The sequence below is a fragment of the Mercenaria mercenaria genome, chromosome 9 (assembly GCF_021730395.1).
Source record: "Mercenaria mercenaria strain notata chromosome 9, MADL_Memer_1, whole genome shotgun sequence".
NCBI classification, from domain to species: domain Eukaryota; kingdom Metazoa; phylum Mollusca; class Bivalvia; order Venerida; family Veneridae; genus Mercenaria; species Mercenaria mercenaria.
The window spans coordinates 68,019,926-68,037,565 of NC_069369.1; the positions used below are offsets into that span (position 1 = coordinate 68,019,926).

Below are 17,640 nucleotides of genomic sequence, written 5' to 3' on the forward strand. Positions count from 1 at the left end.
CATGCTCCGAAATACGTCAACTATGGGACAAGTGGAAGAAAATGGCTGCAAAATAGACCTCCAGTGGACACCAGGGCATGCTAACATACATGGGAATGACAAAGCTGACATCCTTGCTAAAGAAGCGGCCAAGGAGGCTGAAGACATGGAGGCAGAGGAGTTTGATCAGCCAGCCAGTCAGACAGAAATACGTGCTGCAGCATCGCTGGCTACCTGTGACAGTTGGCAACGCAGATGGGAAATTTCAGAAAGTGGGCGGACTCTTTTCCAGTATCAACAGAAAGTCAAACGTAACAAAAGTAAACATTGATGGCCTACCGCATCAAAGATCATATTAGCACTACAGAGTGGTTACTGCTTGAAAGACTACAATTACAAAGTTGGTTTGATTGACTGTCCATACTGCGAATGTGGAAGTCGTGAGACAGTAGAGCACTTTTTTTGTGAATGCCCTATATACAACAGTGCAAGAGAAAAGGCAAAGAAAGAGATGTTTCTCTTGACAGGTATATCAGTCTTCAGTGAGAAGCCCTTCCTAACCATTGATGAAAATGGCCCCAACAAGGAACGGCGACGGGCACTCAACAACGAACTGAATGATTTCATTGGAGCCACCAAGAGTTTTGGTTACCGTGGTCCGAGCTACAGCTTTCAAATTTGGACCACTTGCATGGACCATATGCACAGTGTTGTGTACTGAAATGAAATTTTGACCTTGAGCTAGTATTTGTTTTTTTTTTTTTTTGGTTTTTGTGTTTGTGTGTGCGGGGGGGGGGGGACGTTAAGCACCGTTTTTTAACAGTATTTCAGTCATGAAACTGCGGGCTGTTTACAGTAGATTCTGAACCAGTACAGACCTGTTCTCAGGAAGTAAATGCCAACTTCTCCACATGCTTCAGAGAAGGAGGATGAATGATTTCAGACAATTTTATCAAATTATGTCTGAGAAACACATGTCTCGCCCAGGAATCGAACTCACGACCCCACGAACCTTAGATATGCGCCCTCTCTATTTAGCTAAGCGGACTGGCTGTTTTATTTTGTGTAATGACCAGAATAACACAAGAAATGGGAAAACAACGTCATAACAAGATACGTAATAGTATTCAAGGTTTTATTTAAAGCAAAAATGTTCACATATACATATGCTGTATTTCATTTTCATAACCATGTATGGTCACTGATGTATATGTGTATGTTCCGTTAGTCGATTCACACGCCTGAAAATACAAGAGTACTAAGATAATATAGCTATAATCGTTTTGAACAAACTACCAATTTCAGTCATTGATTCATGTTAAAGTCACAATAAAAGTTACACAATGCCCAAATTACATATTCGAAAAAAGAATAATTACTAATTGGTTTCTATGTAAAAAGCATGTGTGTCGACACAAAATATACATGTTCGTGTGTGGCAACACAAAATATACATGTTAATATATGTCAACACGAAATAAGCAATTTCATTTCATCACTAATACTTGAGACCTTTTAGAAAAAGAAGACCTTTTATCACGTGCAGATTCAGACTCGGGCGATTCTGATTTGTCGGATATTGATAGTAGTCACTTATCAAGTGCTAACAAGTCTATGTTGATGGAATTATTTGGGGAAGATACCAAACCGAAATCTGTAAAAAAGGACGGGATTTCTTTAGAGACTTGTCAAAAAGAATTTGTCGATTCAGTTTTACACACAAAACTCCTGAAAAATTGTCTGCTTTTCAGGAAACTACAAAGGAGTGTTTTCCTTTAAATGATGAAACTGATTCTTTCCTTAATGTTCCAAGTCTTAATCCTATGATTGAGACACTGTTGACTAAAAGCATGGATCAAAGAAAGCTACTTTTTCCAAATCTGGGGCGTCTTTAGTAAGCCAACGTCACAAATCAATTGTAAAAAACAGCATATTCATGACAGTGCTGCCAAAGTGGGTATTTCATCTCTTGTTTACATGCAAAAAAGCACTAGGTATGCTATTGTCGAATCTAAAAGAATCTAATCCCATCCTCCACATTTACAAGATTTTATTTGCGAGAATCAAAGATGAACTTTCTGGAGTAAGTTTTAAATATCGTTGAGTTGCTCAGTGTAAATACTTGGAATTTTGATAGTTGAAATACTTGTTATCATAATGACTCGGTCTACTACGATGTTGTAAATATGAGGGAAAAGAAGTTGGTTTTTCGTCAGCCTTTCAAGAAGAAAGCTGATATAATTATGTTAGCCGTGCATGACATATTATAATCATTCAATTGTTGATTCACGTTTTGGTTTATTATGCAAGGTTACGCAGTAGTACTAATAAACTTCGATAACGTGGCAGTTGACCTAAATACAATCGACACTGTTTATTTTCCGATACAGGTAAATCCAATATTAGCTTTACAATGGATCACGGGTTATCACTGAACACCCCTGGACTAATTGGACTCAACTGCCGCATTATCAAAGCTTATTAGTAATCAGTAGTTTATTTATCAAACAATATACGGTTGCTAATGGTTAAAGACGCGCAACAAAATAACTGTATTTCCATGATGGTAGTTATACATGCTTTGCATGAAAAAATTGAGAAATAACAAGTATTTAGTTACAAACTGACAGTGACATAAACAAGGCCAAGACGATGTGTTTAATGTCTAAATATATTATTGAATTAATATAGTAGTGTGCATAGTACTTTGTGTGTCAATGTGAGCTTAAAACACACTTTGTTTTTACAGTATAAGATAGTTATTATACTATGTTTTTTTTAAACTATACTGAAAAGAGATTGACTGAATATTTTTTTAGATGAAGTTGCGAAAACACATTAATTCAGGGAGGGCCTAAATTGTCCATCTGTCATCTTGTAGCATAGGTGTATTGTACCAGTATTGTCAGACTGATTTGTTCGAAATTCATGTGATAGGAAAATGTAGGTCACTAGGTTGTGATGGGTCTTTAACCTACACTATTATATGGTATATAGATCAATTATGATTTATAAATCTTCTAATGAATAAAGTAACTGCTACTGTTCTCAGTTACTGCAAAATTTAATTTCATTTGAAGGTCAATGAATGAGCTATAGCCTATACAAAAATTGGAAAAATTACTGAGAAAATTTAAATTTATAAGAATCGATCAATCACCAATACTAACGTGCATATACTTTAACTTCACAGAGGTGGAAATATGTGTTTGCAGTCTGTACAAATTTAACATATCGGACTGTTTTAGCCAACGGGTGGAAAACTACCGACTCGTAGTCCCAAAGCGGGTCAGCCCAATACTTCACTTGTTCCAGGTTATTCAAAGAAGTACCGACCAGTGCTGCAATATTTTTGCTTCGATCAGCTAAAATTTAATGACAGGAATATAGTTAGTGGGAAATCGGAAGTATGGTAAAATAAGTTTTATAACAATTTTCTTCAGAGGTTGAAAAAAGTATCTGAAAAAAAGTTGTGTGAACTGCTGTTAAAAGAAAAGTAGTCTTGAAACAAATAGTCTTAATTTATCACATGTTTGACGTCGCGGGAGTGTAATAAAGCCATTAAATAAAAATGATAATACACTAGTGTAATAAAGCTTTGAAGTCGACGTCATTTATATTAAGGAGGTAGGTTACCTTGTTACCAGGGTAAATTCAAATTAGTAGAACCGCAACAATCTTTTGTATTTCGTGTAATTTGATGTTTTAACTGCTACAATCTCAATTTCGTTTATCTCTGTCCCTTCGAGTACAATGTTTATCCAGGTTTGAAGTACATGACCCTTCAAAGGTATTTTATATTGAAAGAAGAAGGAAAATAAGGATATTTAACACTTTTCAGTGTATTTAAGTTTCATTGTTATCCGTAGAAGTCTGTATCATTAATATTTTTTCTAGTATGCGCGTTAGCTTTCTAATATAAGCTTAAAATGTATATGTCGCGGGGCTCGTGTTTCCATGGTAACGCATTTTCTCTCATTTTTTAAATAACTATTTATAAAAACGGGGGTTTCGACGGCTTCAGTGCCATTCTCTTAATCACCAACATGGAATATTTGGGTAATATTATTAGCAAAACACCAAGCACTTTACATGGTACCCTATTTTTCTTAAAGTTTAAAGTAACCATGGCAACAGAAATGTTTAAAATAGCTTATATTTTGCTTTTTGTCGTAATTTCTTATAAAAAATATTGAATAAAATTATCTTTTTTGTTAATGCAGCTTTAAAACATATTATTTCTAACGTAAGTTATATTTTCGTGTTTTCTGCATTTATTCAAACAAACTTACAGCAGTACCCTTCGTTTAGCATTTTTCATGGAAAAATCGTTCAGCATGCTGCTATTATTCTCATAGATACTGTTGAAATGAAAATAAAAAGCCAAATCTGTGTTCCTTAGATAGACCAGTGTCAACGCTTTTGAATTTTACATTTAGATATATAGGTCACGGGCTTCGTTTCTATGGTAACATCAATTCAATTCAAGAAACCACACATTTCTACTGAAATTTTAACAATTTTAGAGCTTAATTTTAGTATATAAGTATCCAAATATCTTTTTTCAAATAATAACCGTTTTAAATGACATATAATTTTAAAAGCGGCGTAGTGATTTTCACAACCTTTAGAAAAACAGTGTAAGTTAAGCGTTCATAATTAATCCATTTTATTTCGAAATAACAATTAAAAATAATCAATAAATTGCTTGTTTTATAACCTTTCCATTGATCAAAAAATTATTTATGTAATTTGTGTTTTAAAAAAGTTTAGACCGTTAGAAAAACATCACTGTTTACAAAAAAACATGGACGATCGGCTTCTGCCCACCCGATCACTGTCTTATCAGTTCTAAAAATAGAAAATACACCGGATTTGTATACAAACATGATCTCTCCCGGACTATCTTAAATGTATGTTTGTCGGTATATTTGACCTGATAATGAGATCAATTACTGACGAAAGGTGGAAGAAACTTTTTACTGATCAAAATTGTTATTAATTATTACTTTTTTCCGCGGGATCGAGGAGATAATTATGAGGTCTTAATATTTTAATCAACAGTTGTTTGCACGCAAATAAAGGAAATAAGGTAGCCTTTTCATAAAATTGAGACAATAATTATGAGATCTTAATTTGGAGAAGAAAATTGCAAATTCGATTTCAGTATTTAAAATAAATTACAAAAATAAAAACAACATGAAAATAAAATGTCTTAGCTGTTTCTTCACATGTGCCATTTACGATCTATCATAAATAACGTTTGCAATATGTTTTTGTGAAAACGTCACGAGTGTGTTATGATTATGCATCACCGTTTCCTCTGCAAATGGTCTCAATGACAATTGGTAAAACAAACTTCAATTTTCTTCGTATGTTGGTCAATGTTTGGGTCGCTCGAAACCATGGATAACTCGAGCATTTTGCTCATCCCCTTGCGACCTCGAGCGAGCGGTGTTTCACTGTAACAAATTATCAACGGAAACTGAAAAATAGGTATTACAGATCAAACTGCCAGCCTTTGTTTTGAAAATGGCCGTAACAAGTAACCTTTCACCCAACTATATTCCAAATAACATTGGTTACCATCATCGATTTTCTTTCATTGCGCATAACATTTCAATATAACTACATAAAAGAAGCAAAATATTGATTAATATTCAGAGCAAAAGACTCATAAAAATATTTCAGCAAATAATGGCTGTTTGAAAATAGTTCAAATAAAGAAAATGAACAGAATTACGTACTTTCAAAATAAAAGCTATTGATTTTGCGCGGTAACTGACACGTAACGTCATGACGTCAATGACGTCATTTAAAGGCAACATTGTTTTGAAGCGTTTCTGCGGCAATTTATTCATTATTCCTGCATTATTAAACCATAAAACATCAGATCGGAGACAGGTTCATGATTTATTTTCAGAAAAATGGATATACAAACACATTTAGTATGTCGTAAACGTCGTCGTAAATCGTCATGTTAGCTTCCGGTTGGACATGCGCACATACAAATATTAAGGTAACCTACCTCCTTAAGACGACGTCGGTCAAATTGTCTTGTTTATATAATAAAAGAAGTTCGATTTTTTGATGTTTCGACAAGAAAGGGTAACATGTGATAAAAAGAATATTACATTTCTGACTTTCCATATTGAATTTATTAAACTCGTTGAATAAAATTGATAAAATGCTCGGCAGAGCCTCGCATTTTATAATTTTATTCAACTCGTTAAATTAATTCAATATGAAAAGACACTCATGTAATATCCTCTATTTACATTTTGATCCAGATATGCGCAAAAGTATTGTTTAAACATTTTGCTAAAACTAATGCTTTAAACAAATTTGGATGTTTTCTTAGAAAGTTGTATTTACAAATGCAAACATTTTCGTAGAAAATCATAGCAATAAACCTTTTTGTTAAGTGTATATTAAAACTAATTTTACGGACCGCCTCGGTAGTCTAGCGTTACATCATCCCCTTTTGAATGCGGTATGTCATGGGTTCGACCCTTTGCCGCGTCGTACCAAATACAAAAATGGTACCTGTAGTTTCACTGCTTGGCTCTCAGAGTTTAAAGAGCAATTGACCTCTCCTCTCATACCCGTTCTTTGCGTAAGGATTCCATAAGAGAGTGGTTATTGTAAGTTTGTTAAACTTGTTTCGCGAATGACCAAAAATAACTTAGTATAATCTAAACAAACGAACTGCATCGTTTACCCCTCCCCCCCCCCCCCCACAAAAAAACAAACAAAACAAAACAAAACAACTATTGATTACCACAACAATCTTTTCTGTTAAACACTTCTATTAGGCTAACTTGGTAGTTTTGTCCCAAGTCGACGTACCACCAGTTAGTTGCGGCTGTGTTAGTATGGAAGCATGAGTCGCCATTCATGTTGTTATTAGTGTTTCCGTCCACAGCTTTCGAAGCTGGCCATTTGTAATAATTACTGGACATATACGCCGACTTCCCTTGTGCAACATTTTGTAGAGCTGAAATCGGTAAATTAAATGTGAAAGGAAAACTACCAAGAAGACACCAAAAGACTCATTTACAGTGCTTGTAAGATAAAAGATAAAATGAGACACCATTAATCGCTTTGTTAATTGGTGGATTAATGAAAATGCCTTTATAAGGGTATTCTTAACAAACACATCAATATGATAACGGAATAATTACTTTACAAAAATACGATCAAATAGGAGTTTGCTGTTTTAGGTAGTTTTGTCTGAAATCAAATAACTATTGTGTTCCGTCTGAACCATCATCGATGTTTATATTTCTGAACCACATACCCCAAAATCACCAAAAGACGATGATGAAAGTCGAAATCACGATGGTAAAAACTCCGATAACGATGGTGTTAGTCGAAGTCACGAAACCACGATGATGAAAACGCGTGGTTTCGTGTATTCGATCTGGCATAGTTTGAAATTTAAGACAGTGTTGATAATAAATGATTGTGCAAACACAGTTATTTACAAAAAGCTGAGTTTTCACCTGATATCAAATTTACAGCCTGTTCAGAGATTGAAAAATAAATATCGAGCCAACCCGAAAATCGTACTTTAAAGTTTGAAAAACTTAATTTCAATATGGTACTGAAACTAGGATTGCAAAGCTAAAATATCTATGATACTTTTTCTATAAATTTAGATAATCCTTCTTTACGCTGTATGAAACATTTTCACTCTTGCGGAAAATCGATGGGTCTAATATTCCCATATGTACCAGTCAGTCCTCGAATTCATTTGTATTAAAAGAAGCGAAATTCCATTCATATTAAATATCATTTTACGCAACTCTGTAATAGGAACATTCTAGTCTTTCAGATATCTAGATAAGTTTTGGATTTACCACAAAAACATGACATTGACTGGTATTTATTGCAAATCTGCCATTGTATAAATTCTATGTTGACTTATTTATTGACGGACTGTAATACACCTTCAAGATAACATAAATTAATAGATATTCGTGATGATTTAATTTTCGCGAACACATTTCACTCGAAAATTCAAGAAAATCGAGAGCATTTGCTTTCAATATGTCATTTTCCGTAGTCGGCCGTTCCGGCATATCCGGAATGTCAATCCGAAATTAAATAATTAATTCAATTAATACAATAAAGGGAACCGATTAATTCAGTAAATGCTGTAAAACAAACTCCTAGAAAATTTGATTATAGATAACAAAACATTGCTGATGGTTTAATTTGACTTTACAATGTCGCGAAATGTTGGGTCACCGGAAATTTACGGAAATCACCGGCAATTTCTGGTCATTTAAACAGACGTCTAATCACGAAATCATAACTTCGCGAAACTGTCTGTTGTCGCGCGAATATTTTCTCAATTTACAGTAGTCAAACAATTGTAAAATGTCGAAAGAATTGTCTTGCAAAATTTTTCACAGGAAAATACAATGCTTGCCATAAAACTGACTTCAAAGAAGACCCAAACAAGAGCCGTCGCTGTAAATGACATATTGAAAGAACATATTTGCTCATGTGTTCAATGTCTTTTTTATAATTTTCAAGTTTCGTTTCAGTGAGAGTCCGAATAATCTGGTTCCCTGTCCTGTAAGAGTTCCCATCAAAATGATTGCAAGGGACCAGTCTATTTCTTACACAGTATAAATAACACAAAAATATTACTTGCACATGTTGTAGTCACACCAATAATGACCAATAGAACTGTGGATACAACCATTCTATCTTCTCTGGTCTCTCACAATGGTGACAAAATTAATCCGCCTACGTGTTGCTGTTTCTAAGTTGTATGAGGGTAATAAACTGAAAAAACAACTGAAAATCCTAAAAAGGTACACTTACTGAAGAGCTAGCCAATTTACAGTAGTATAGTATGGCTTGCAGGTCAATAGTAAAAAAGAAAGTCAAGATATTTGAAATATTTTTCTTAGGTTTGACTTGAGCCTAGAGATATGTAATGTTGAACCCTAACGGCCAAAAGCACAAACTATGAACCGGCAATTTATAAAACTAGTCCTCGCAATCGGCATTCTTCGGTAACCGGGCGCCTAGGCTAGCTCCTAGACTATGATAATTGAGCCGCAACAATAGAAAACCAACATAGTGAATTTGCGACCAGCATGGATCCAGACCAGCCTGCGCATCCGCACAGTCTAGTCAGCATGATCCATGCTGTTCGTTAACGGTTTCTCTAATTGCGAAACAGACTTTGAAAGCGAACATTAAAGATCCTGGTCAGACAGCGCGGGTGCACAGGCTGGTCTGGATTCATGCTGGTCGCAAATGCACTATGTTGGTTTCTCATGGCATGGCTCATATATATATTGTTTTTCATTTTTATTTCTAAAAATTTGAGTATAGCCAGTCTATTATCCAATACCATAATATTACAATCCGTTCTCCGAGAACATCTCTAAAATAGACTTGTATTTGTCAAATATCACGTGAAATAAAAGAAAAAAAATCAAAACTGTGTGACAACTTTTTTATTATCAGTCTAGTTGCTAGTCTTCCAGGCCCTAGCTTATCATCTAATATAGTTTTCTAGGCGTCCGGTAATAAGTTTGTTTATGAATAGTACAATGATTTTTTTATATATATATACTCCTTATTTCCTCGTTTTAGCGATTACAACATGTGTAACAACAAACATCTATTACGTATTTTTCATAAAAATAAGAAATATACATACATCTATTTTTTAACAAATACATGCCATGAATATCCTACCACTTAAGATTTCATACAGTTTGCCGGGTTTTAGTGATGAATATAGCCAGTCTATCCCTCTGATCCATGACATTCCGTGCAAAGCATGGTTGCAAATTCATTCGTGCAAAGCATGGTTGTAAATTATCTAAATACATGTAACTGCTGACTAGCGTACAAATTAAACCAACTATAAGTCAAATTGGGTCTGCAATATTTACTATTTGTTTTGTCCTCGTTGCTTCTGAGGGATTTTTCAGATTTTTTTAGGGCCTAATATATTATGTTGTTATTAAGTGATTAAGTATATATAAATCTATTTCAAGAAAAAAAATAATTTTAGGATTTTATTTAATGATAACATCCTTACATCATTTAAATATGTTTCAGCAAATAACTTTTTATTTGTAAACACTACAGTATGTTCTTTGATTTTAATGCCGACCGTAACTTTATAAATTCTTGTCCGGGCTGTAATTCTGTCATCCATGAAGGAAATTTTGAAATAGTTTGGCATAAATATATTTATCTTAATGAGACGACGTTTAATGTGTAACACTCAGACCCCTTTCTACAAGGTCAAGGTCACACTTAGAAGTCAAACAGTCTGTTTTGTGTCCGGATCGTAACCTTGCCATTCATCAAGAGGTTTTAAAAGTACTTAGCATAAATGTTTATCACTTGAAAATGAGAACCCTAGCTCCAAGGTCAAGGTGTTAACAGGGTTATTTTTGTGTCCGATCCATATTTCTGCTATCCATGGAGGGATTTAGAAATATCTTGGCGTAAATGGTAACTATAATCAGACAATGTGTCACGCGCAAGACCCAGATCCCTTGCTCCAAGGTCAGTGTCATATTTAGAAGTCATATCATAATAGATCTTTACGTGTCCGATATATAACTCTGTTATCCATGAGGGGGTTTTGAAACAACTTGGCATAAGTGTTTACCATAAGGAGACAATGTGTTACGCGTAAGACCCAGACCCCTAGCTCCAAGATCAAGTTTACACTTAGAAATCAAGTGAAAGGTTAAAAGGGTCTGTTTCATATCCGATTCGTAACTCTGTCATTAATCATGTTACAATCTAAATATTCTAAGATGTTGTACCAATTGCAATTAGCTCAGTGGTAAGGCATACAGTCCATGTTAAACAGATCTTTTACCGTGTGGGTTTGAAACTCACCATCGACATTATTTTTTTCTCGTATTACTAAACATTCAGATTCCTTCATGAACTATGTGACAACACAACAGAGAAGTATCAAAAGCCGACATGGCAGATTAGAAAAGTTTACCATTATATCAAAGATGATATTGACTTAATGCATGCATTTAAGCCATGCAAATAATAAACATACTGTTGTTTTATATAAAGGCAACCATACAAATACAAACCATCAAAGAAAGAAACAAAAATATGGGAATTAAAATGAAAACGAAAAGAAAAACACACACACACACACACACACACACACACACACACACACACAAACAAACACACACAAAGAATAAACATGAAAAAAAAACTCACGTAGATTCGACCCCACAAAATGATTACACGCAAGACCCCTAGCTCCAAGATCAAGCTTATACTTAGAGGTCAGTTGAAAGGTTAAAAGGGTCTGTTTCATACCCGGTTCGTAACTCTGTCATTAATCAAGAAATTTCGAAATTAATTAGCAGAAATATTCCGCGAAAACGAGAAAACGTGTCGTGCATAACAACCAGACTACTAGCTCCACGATCGATGTCACATTTAGAGGTTAACGGTTTGCATGAAGTGTTTCTTGCCAGTTCCATACCTATTCCGTCGATGAAGACATTTTAAAATTACATGGCATAAACGTTCCCTATATTAAAATGACGTGTCAGACGCAAGTCCAAAATCTCTAGTTTCAAAGTCAAAGTCAAACTTAGATTAAAAAGCTAAAATTTATGTTTCTTGTCCAGTCAATAACTCTGTCATCATCAAACATTATTTGTCACAATTTTCCCTATGATGAGTTAGTGTGTCATGTTCAAGACCCAGACCCTTGCTCTAAGGTCAAGGTTACCTTCGGAGAAATTTTTTCTCTTGTCGGAAAATTAGTCATACCTTAACTATTCTGGCATATTTTGCGCATCGAACTGTAGCATTCTTGGACAAACCTCTGGGGGCGTTTGCCACTAATAGTGCCATCTCTTGTTTGAGCTTCAATTCTAACTTTGAGAGTTATATATATTTGTACTTATCCCTTTAAAATGTCAAAGTCAGTAGTGGCTATTGTCAAGTTACCTTAAAGACACACCACTAACTGTAACCTTTTGTATTTCCATAATGCTGTCTGACTAAAGTACATCTCCTGTTACGCTATACTTAGGATCTGAAGACGTGCTATTGATAGCCTCGTTCTGACGACCATTCCGTTAGCCAGGCAGAAGGCTTACTTACAACATTTTGTAAGAATAAAAATGTGTAAGCGACTGGTCCCGGATTCGAGTCCCTGACAGCCTACACATTTTTACTTACTTACAACATTTTGTGAGAATAAAAAATCTATATTTTGACTGGGTTTTTGATAGTTACATTTTTTATGACGTAAAGTGTCAGCCAATTAGCTCTGTCGGCAAAGCGTTAGCTCTGTCGGTAGAGCACTTGCTCTGTAAGAGACTGGTCCCGGATTCGAGTCCCTGACAGCCTACACATTTTTCTTAATCTTTGACATTCAAACAAGTCGGCTGATTGGTTAAAATAAAAAAAATAGAATTGCGAAAATAAAAATAGCAATTCTGGAAATCAAAAATATACAGAAGACGATTAAGAATGGGTCATTCTCGGATCTTCGTTTAGAAGATCAAGTACTTCAGTCAGATTGTTCCATAATTGTAATTATACATTTTTGTAAGGAGAAATGAGAAATGACAAGTGTCTAATTACAGTTTGACAGTAACAGATATGAGGCTAAGACAATTTATTACTAAATATATTATTCAATTAATGTAGTAGTATGCACGCACTTCATGTATTAAGGTGAGTTTAGATCACACTTTGTTTCTATATACAGTGTAAGATAGTTATTATTCTATTTTTTTTATAAAACTATACTGAGAAGAGAATGACTGAGTAAGTTTGCAGATGAAGTTATGAAAACCGGACTGAGCTTGTCCACCTGTCATCTTGTAGAATAGTTGTATGATACCAGTATTACCAGAATTATTTGCACAAAGTTCATGTGGGAGGAAAAAGTAGACCACTAGGTATTGGTGGGTCTTTAACTCTCTAACTTGTTAAATACCGATGAATAAAAATAAATGCTATAGGGCTATATTCATAGTCGTTACTCAAACTCACACTTGACTCAAACTTGGGTAAGTATCACTCAAGTGGACCTCGAGTAGACCTTGCGAGAGTGTGAGTGGAGTTCGAAAGTCATATTCATAAATTCCACTCAATCTTAACTTTCGAAGGACAGCTCGAGTAATGGTTTTATTGTACACAATGGATTTAGAGGATTATAACGGTTTATATGACAATGAAATCAAAGATATGCAAAAGTGCTGATCATTATTTTTGTTGTTGGAAGTTGTCATCTTATTGTCGTCTGTAAGTCAATCTGTCCGTCCGTTCGTCTATTTGTTTTATAATACGTCCTTCCGTCCGTTCGTCCGTCAGCCAGCCAGTCTACTCATCCGCATTAGTAGAATTTAATTTATACTTAGAAATATGGAGTTTAATTTTCGCTGAAATTGAAATTAATTTAAACAACTGAATTTTTAACTCTGCCATTAATTGTTGGTGTTTTCTGAATGCCAGCCCGCGTATTTTTTTTTTTTAATTTCAATTACTAAACACATAACTGAGCCGCACCATGAGAAAACCAACATAGTGCGTTTGCGACCAGCATGGGTCCAGACCAACCTGCGTATCGGCGCAGTCTGGTCATGATCCATACTCTTCGCTAATAGTTTCTCTAATTGCAATAGGCTTTGAAAGTGAACAGCATGGATCTTGACCAGACTGCAAACGCACTATGTTGGTTTTCTCATGGCGCGGCTCTTATCTTTTTATAAAATAAATGTTTATGTTGTCATTTAAACAATGAGATTTAATAATGATAGGTTCTTCATGACATTTAATTTGACGGATTGTTTATATTTTTCAGTATGAATTAACCGATATCTAGGTTTGTGAAATGTAAATATTTGTTACTACGACGTGTGTTTCTGGGAGTGACTGATAAACCCCGTTAGGCTAGGTTTCGTAGATGTATATTTGATTTCCTATATCTATTTTAACTGTTTTTATTAATTAAACGGTCTTTTAATTTGTTGGGTCTGTTTGCGTTTTCCTCGTCCTCAACAACATATATTAAAAAAGAACATAATAAATTTTTCCAAAATACCTTGCACAAATATGACCTTCCGCTTTAACATGACACCATTATCTTACCTTCAAATTAATTAAATACTGTAAATTTATCATCTAAACTTACATTATGAGACCTCGAGAAACACTCAAGGGTCCCCAGGACCTCCCTCAACAGTCACTCACTCTTGGGAGTTGACTCGACTGTCACTCACCTTTATGAGTAAAAATGGAATCTTTCCTGAGTAAAGACGTGACCGTTAGGCAATTTATTTGAGTGTACTCAATGAGTGGTGTTGGAGTATTGTCTATGAATATAGCCCTTAGTCTATAATTAACGGTCAATGCGAATACGTTAATGTTACACACCGATAGCCACACGAAAACTACATGCAGATATAGACTTGCCACAGTTCTCTACTGCGAAAATCTAAAGTGGTAATTTTGACTGGGAATTCACGGCATGATCATGAATAGTTGACTGTGTATTAAAAATTTATATACAAGCACAATTAACTGTTAAAGTATCGTTTTAAGCAGTCATATACTCAGTTCCAAAAGAAAGTGTGCACTTTTTAAGTTTAAATATTTAAAAAAATTCCCCGACGTTTTTGTTTCATTTTTTCATACACTAACTCTCAGGTATAACTCAAAATCTAAAATGCACACCAATTTGTTTACGAACTGATTTAAATTTTGGTACCAAACATTATAAGTTTTCATGACAATAACCGAGAAAAAATAACAGAAAACTAAGTGCACACTTTCTTTTGGAACTGAGTGTATCTCAGAACAAAATGAAGGATTCTTAGCGACATAAAGTACAAATGTTTTCAATTGAGTAAATAACCCAGGAAAAGCTTATATACAATTGATAGGCAAGAAAATAAAAGAAGTATTGTTTTCCACAATAGACATATGAATAATGAATACATCAATTATCAGAACATCTTTCCATATGATGAATACAATGAAGGTGCTTCAATATTGAACCTTATCGAAACCAAATATAAGCTATACTGATAATGTTTTGATATTATTACTTTTCTACAGCTTGACAAACTACTTGTTTTTTTAGACAAGTTGGTTAGTCATCATCGGATATACAATCATATATAAATTTACCAACACGTTGTATGAACTTTTTGTGGAGCAATTCATCAATGCAATATATATACGATATTTATCTTTATTATAACATGTTTGTGTAAAATAATATCATGAACAAGCTCATGGACATTCGATATTAGCGCCTATAAATTTCCATTTATCTCCATATAAATTGCGTTTACACGTTATCATTTCTCAAGTTTTGTGTTCAATAGATGTGTTTCTCTATGTATTATATGTTCTTATAATTTCTCTAATATGGTGTGAATTGTATGCTTCTCATGTTATGGTGGAATAAAAGATTTATTTATTTATTTATATTCAGTGAATATTCCTAGACGCAATACTTGATTATTATATAACATAAATAATATCTACTATGAAACAATAATATTTTGCGGTACATTTTAACGACAACGATATATTAGCTGAAACATTTTTTATGCGGTTATGTTTAAACATGTCAATCAACATGCTAAAAGAAGAGATTTTCTAGCAATCTCAGTTATGGTGGCATATTTCTGCCACGAGATAGCTAGGTAGCTATCACGACAATTTGTAAATTTTCCAGGAAATGTGTTCATTTTTTTCTGAAAACATTTCAGCAATAAATAATAGTTTCTAGATATTTTTATTTATTTCCTGAAAAATGTTTTAGCGCAAAATTTCACGTAAATGCTTGGAACTGTAACGAGATGCTCGGTAATTATCACGATATTTTAAACTTTCCAGCAAAGTTGTGCATTTTTTCTGAAAACATTATCGCAAAAAAGTATTTGTTTTCTCGATATGCTTTTTATTTCCAGGAGGCTTAGGCTATTGCAAAAAACTTTTCAGAAAAGTTCGAAATATCAAAATAATTTCTGAAAGTATCGGTAACGGATTTCAATCATATAAAAAGGTCCGTGAAAAAAAATTGAGTGAAGTGTTTGAGGTAATTATTGAGTTATATGTCCTCGACGCTTTTAATCATTCAGTCAGTCAGGTAATAAGAATATTATAAGTATAAACGTCACCTGAATCGAGGGATTACTTCGTGTGTATGATACTGAAATGTCCCCTGTGTTAGCCACCCTTTTAGAATGTTTCCCGATTCATAAAACTTCATTTTACGAAAAATATATAACGTAACGGCGTAGGTCATAATATAAAATGAGGTATCGTTGTGTATTTCGTATTCTAACATAGCCCGTTTAGCTTGCCAGTTAAACAAAGAAGAAGTTCGAGCTCTGTATATTTTGCGATAAACGCACGGACAGGTAAGAGAGCGGTATGACTTCAGTTATGCCGTCAAATTGCCTCATTACTACTCGAATAAATGAAGCCCATCATAATTGTTATGAACATGTAAGAATGAACTCTGAACCGTGATAAATTAGACGACAAACCACCCGAAGGCCTTGATCATTTGTTAATTTACGGATAAAAATCCCCTACTCTACGGTAAGTAAACAATGATATACAAACATTCGTTTCATAATACTAGTAGTTCACTATTATTTGTCGAACACAATTGTTGAAAGATCTGTCACTGGTTGTGGTTGCAGATGGGAATATTCGGCACTCAGGGTATGTGTTTAAACATTAACTATCAAGCTATGTTACCGCGGATTCAGCTACCAACGGGCCTGATATTCTCATCTGAACCCAAAAAGTAAAATAACATTATATAGATCTACAAATTTTGTCGCAGTAAGCTAACACCTAGCAAATAAAAAATAGCACGGTACTTACAATTACAATATCCAGCCAATGCAATGTTGAATCAGATTCCGACTTTTGGTGCAATCAAGTCGCTTTCCTGCTTCACAATGAGAGATGTTACAATTTGGCCAGTATATATTTACATACAAGAGTTATTCTGAACATAGCGGCGCTCGACTGAATAGAAAATGAACACGACACAACGGTGAATAAAATACAAGAACGTAGTAAATTATAAAAATTATGCGTACGTGCTGCCTATAAGTGAGGGGCTGGGGCTTGGGAATACTAAAACACAAGTAATGGGAGCGGGGCTTTGGGATGTCGGCGTGAATAGGCGAAGTTATGAAATATTTGACTCAAATTTGAATAACGTAAGTTTTAGGTGTAATAACCTACTAAATAAGATCAAATAGAAAAAAATGGAAAGAGAAAAGAGACCAGAAAATATAAAGAGGGATTTAAAAACAACTTAATGGTGGAGATGAGAGCGGTAGAAGTGATCTTGGATGTGGAAGTTTTCATAATTAGTTTATACTAAATGTTTAAAGCTCGATTGCGAAACTAGTTTTAAAACATCAACATCGTATTTGAGAGAAATGACGTCAGTTTTCCTTATAACTCTGAGCGCTACGCAAAAGAGCTAATGGAACCATATGGCATGTATTTGATATGATGTGACTAGTAAGTGAAAACCATAGCGGCGCTCAGCTGTCCCTAGACTAACAGTTGTCTTCCTTTTACTGACGTTGAATTATAACTTAAAGCAGTAGGAAAGAAAAGGCAGTTAAA

At 34.4% G+C, this 17,640-nt stretch overlaps 1 protein-coding gene across 2 annotated transcripts; it reads right to left on the reverse strand.

Moving 5' to 3' along the window:
* Window positions 1–1,100: 1,100 nt before the first annotated feature.
* On the reverse strand, window positions 1,101–17,035 carry LOC128559566 (fucolectin-6-like). Of its 2 annotated transcripts, none has more exons than XM_053551652.1 (5): window positions 16,879–17,035; window positions 8,641–8,778; window positions 6,761–6,976; window positions 3,150–3,344; window positions 1,101–1,220 (listed from the first exon to the last, which is right to left on the reverse strand). In XM_053551652.1, the coding sequence occupies exons 2-5, from the start codon at window positions 8,693–8,695 to the stop codon at window positions 1,213–1,215; spliced, it is 474 nt and encodes a 157-aa protein (XP_053407627.1). In that variant the 5' UTR covers window positions 8,696–8,778; window positions 16,879–17,035; the 3' UTR covers window positions 1,101–1,212. The 2 variants fall into 2 exon arrangements, with proteins under 2 accessions (XP_053407627.1, XP_053407628.1); XM_053551653.1 differs by having other exon boundaries at window positions 8,641–8,790; window positions 16,879–16,948.
* Window positions 17,036–17,640: the final 605 nt, after the last annotated feature.

Coding starts and splice junctions, on each gene's coding strand:
- LOC128559566 (XM_053551652.1), bottom strand. CDS start 8,695: ATGGTTGTATCCACAGTTCTATTGGTCATTATTGGTGTGACTACAACA. Junction 6,977..8,640: donor TGTGACTACAACATGTGCAA/GTAATATTTTTG, acceptor TACCGATTTCAG/CTCTACAAAATGTTGCACAA. Junction 3,345..6,760: donor TAACAGAAAAGATTGTTGTG/GTAATCAATAGT, acceptor ATTAAATTTTAG/CTGATCGAAGCAAAAATATT.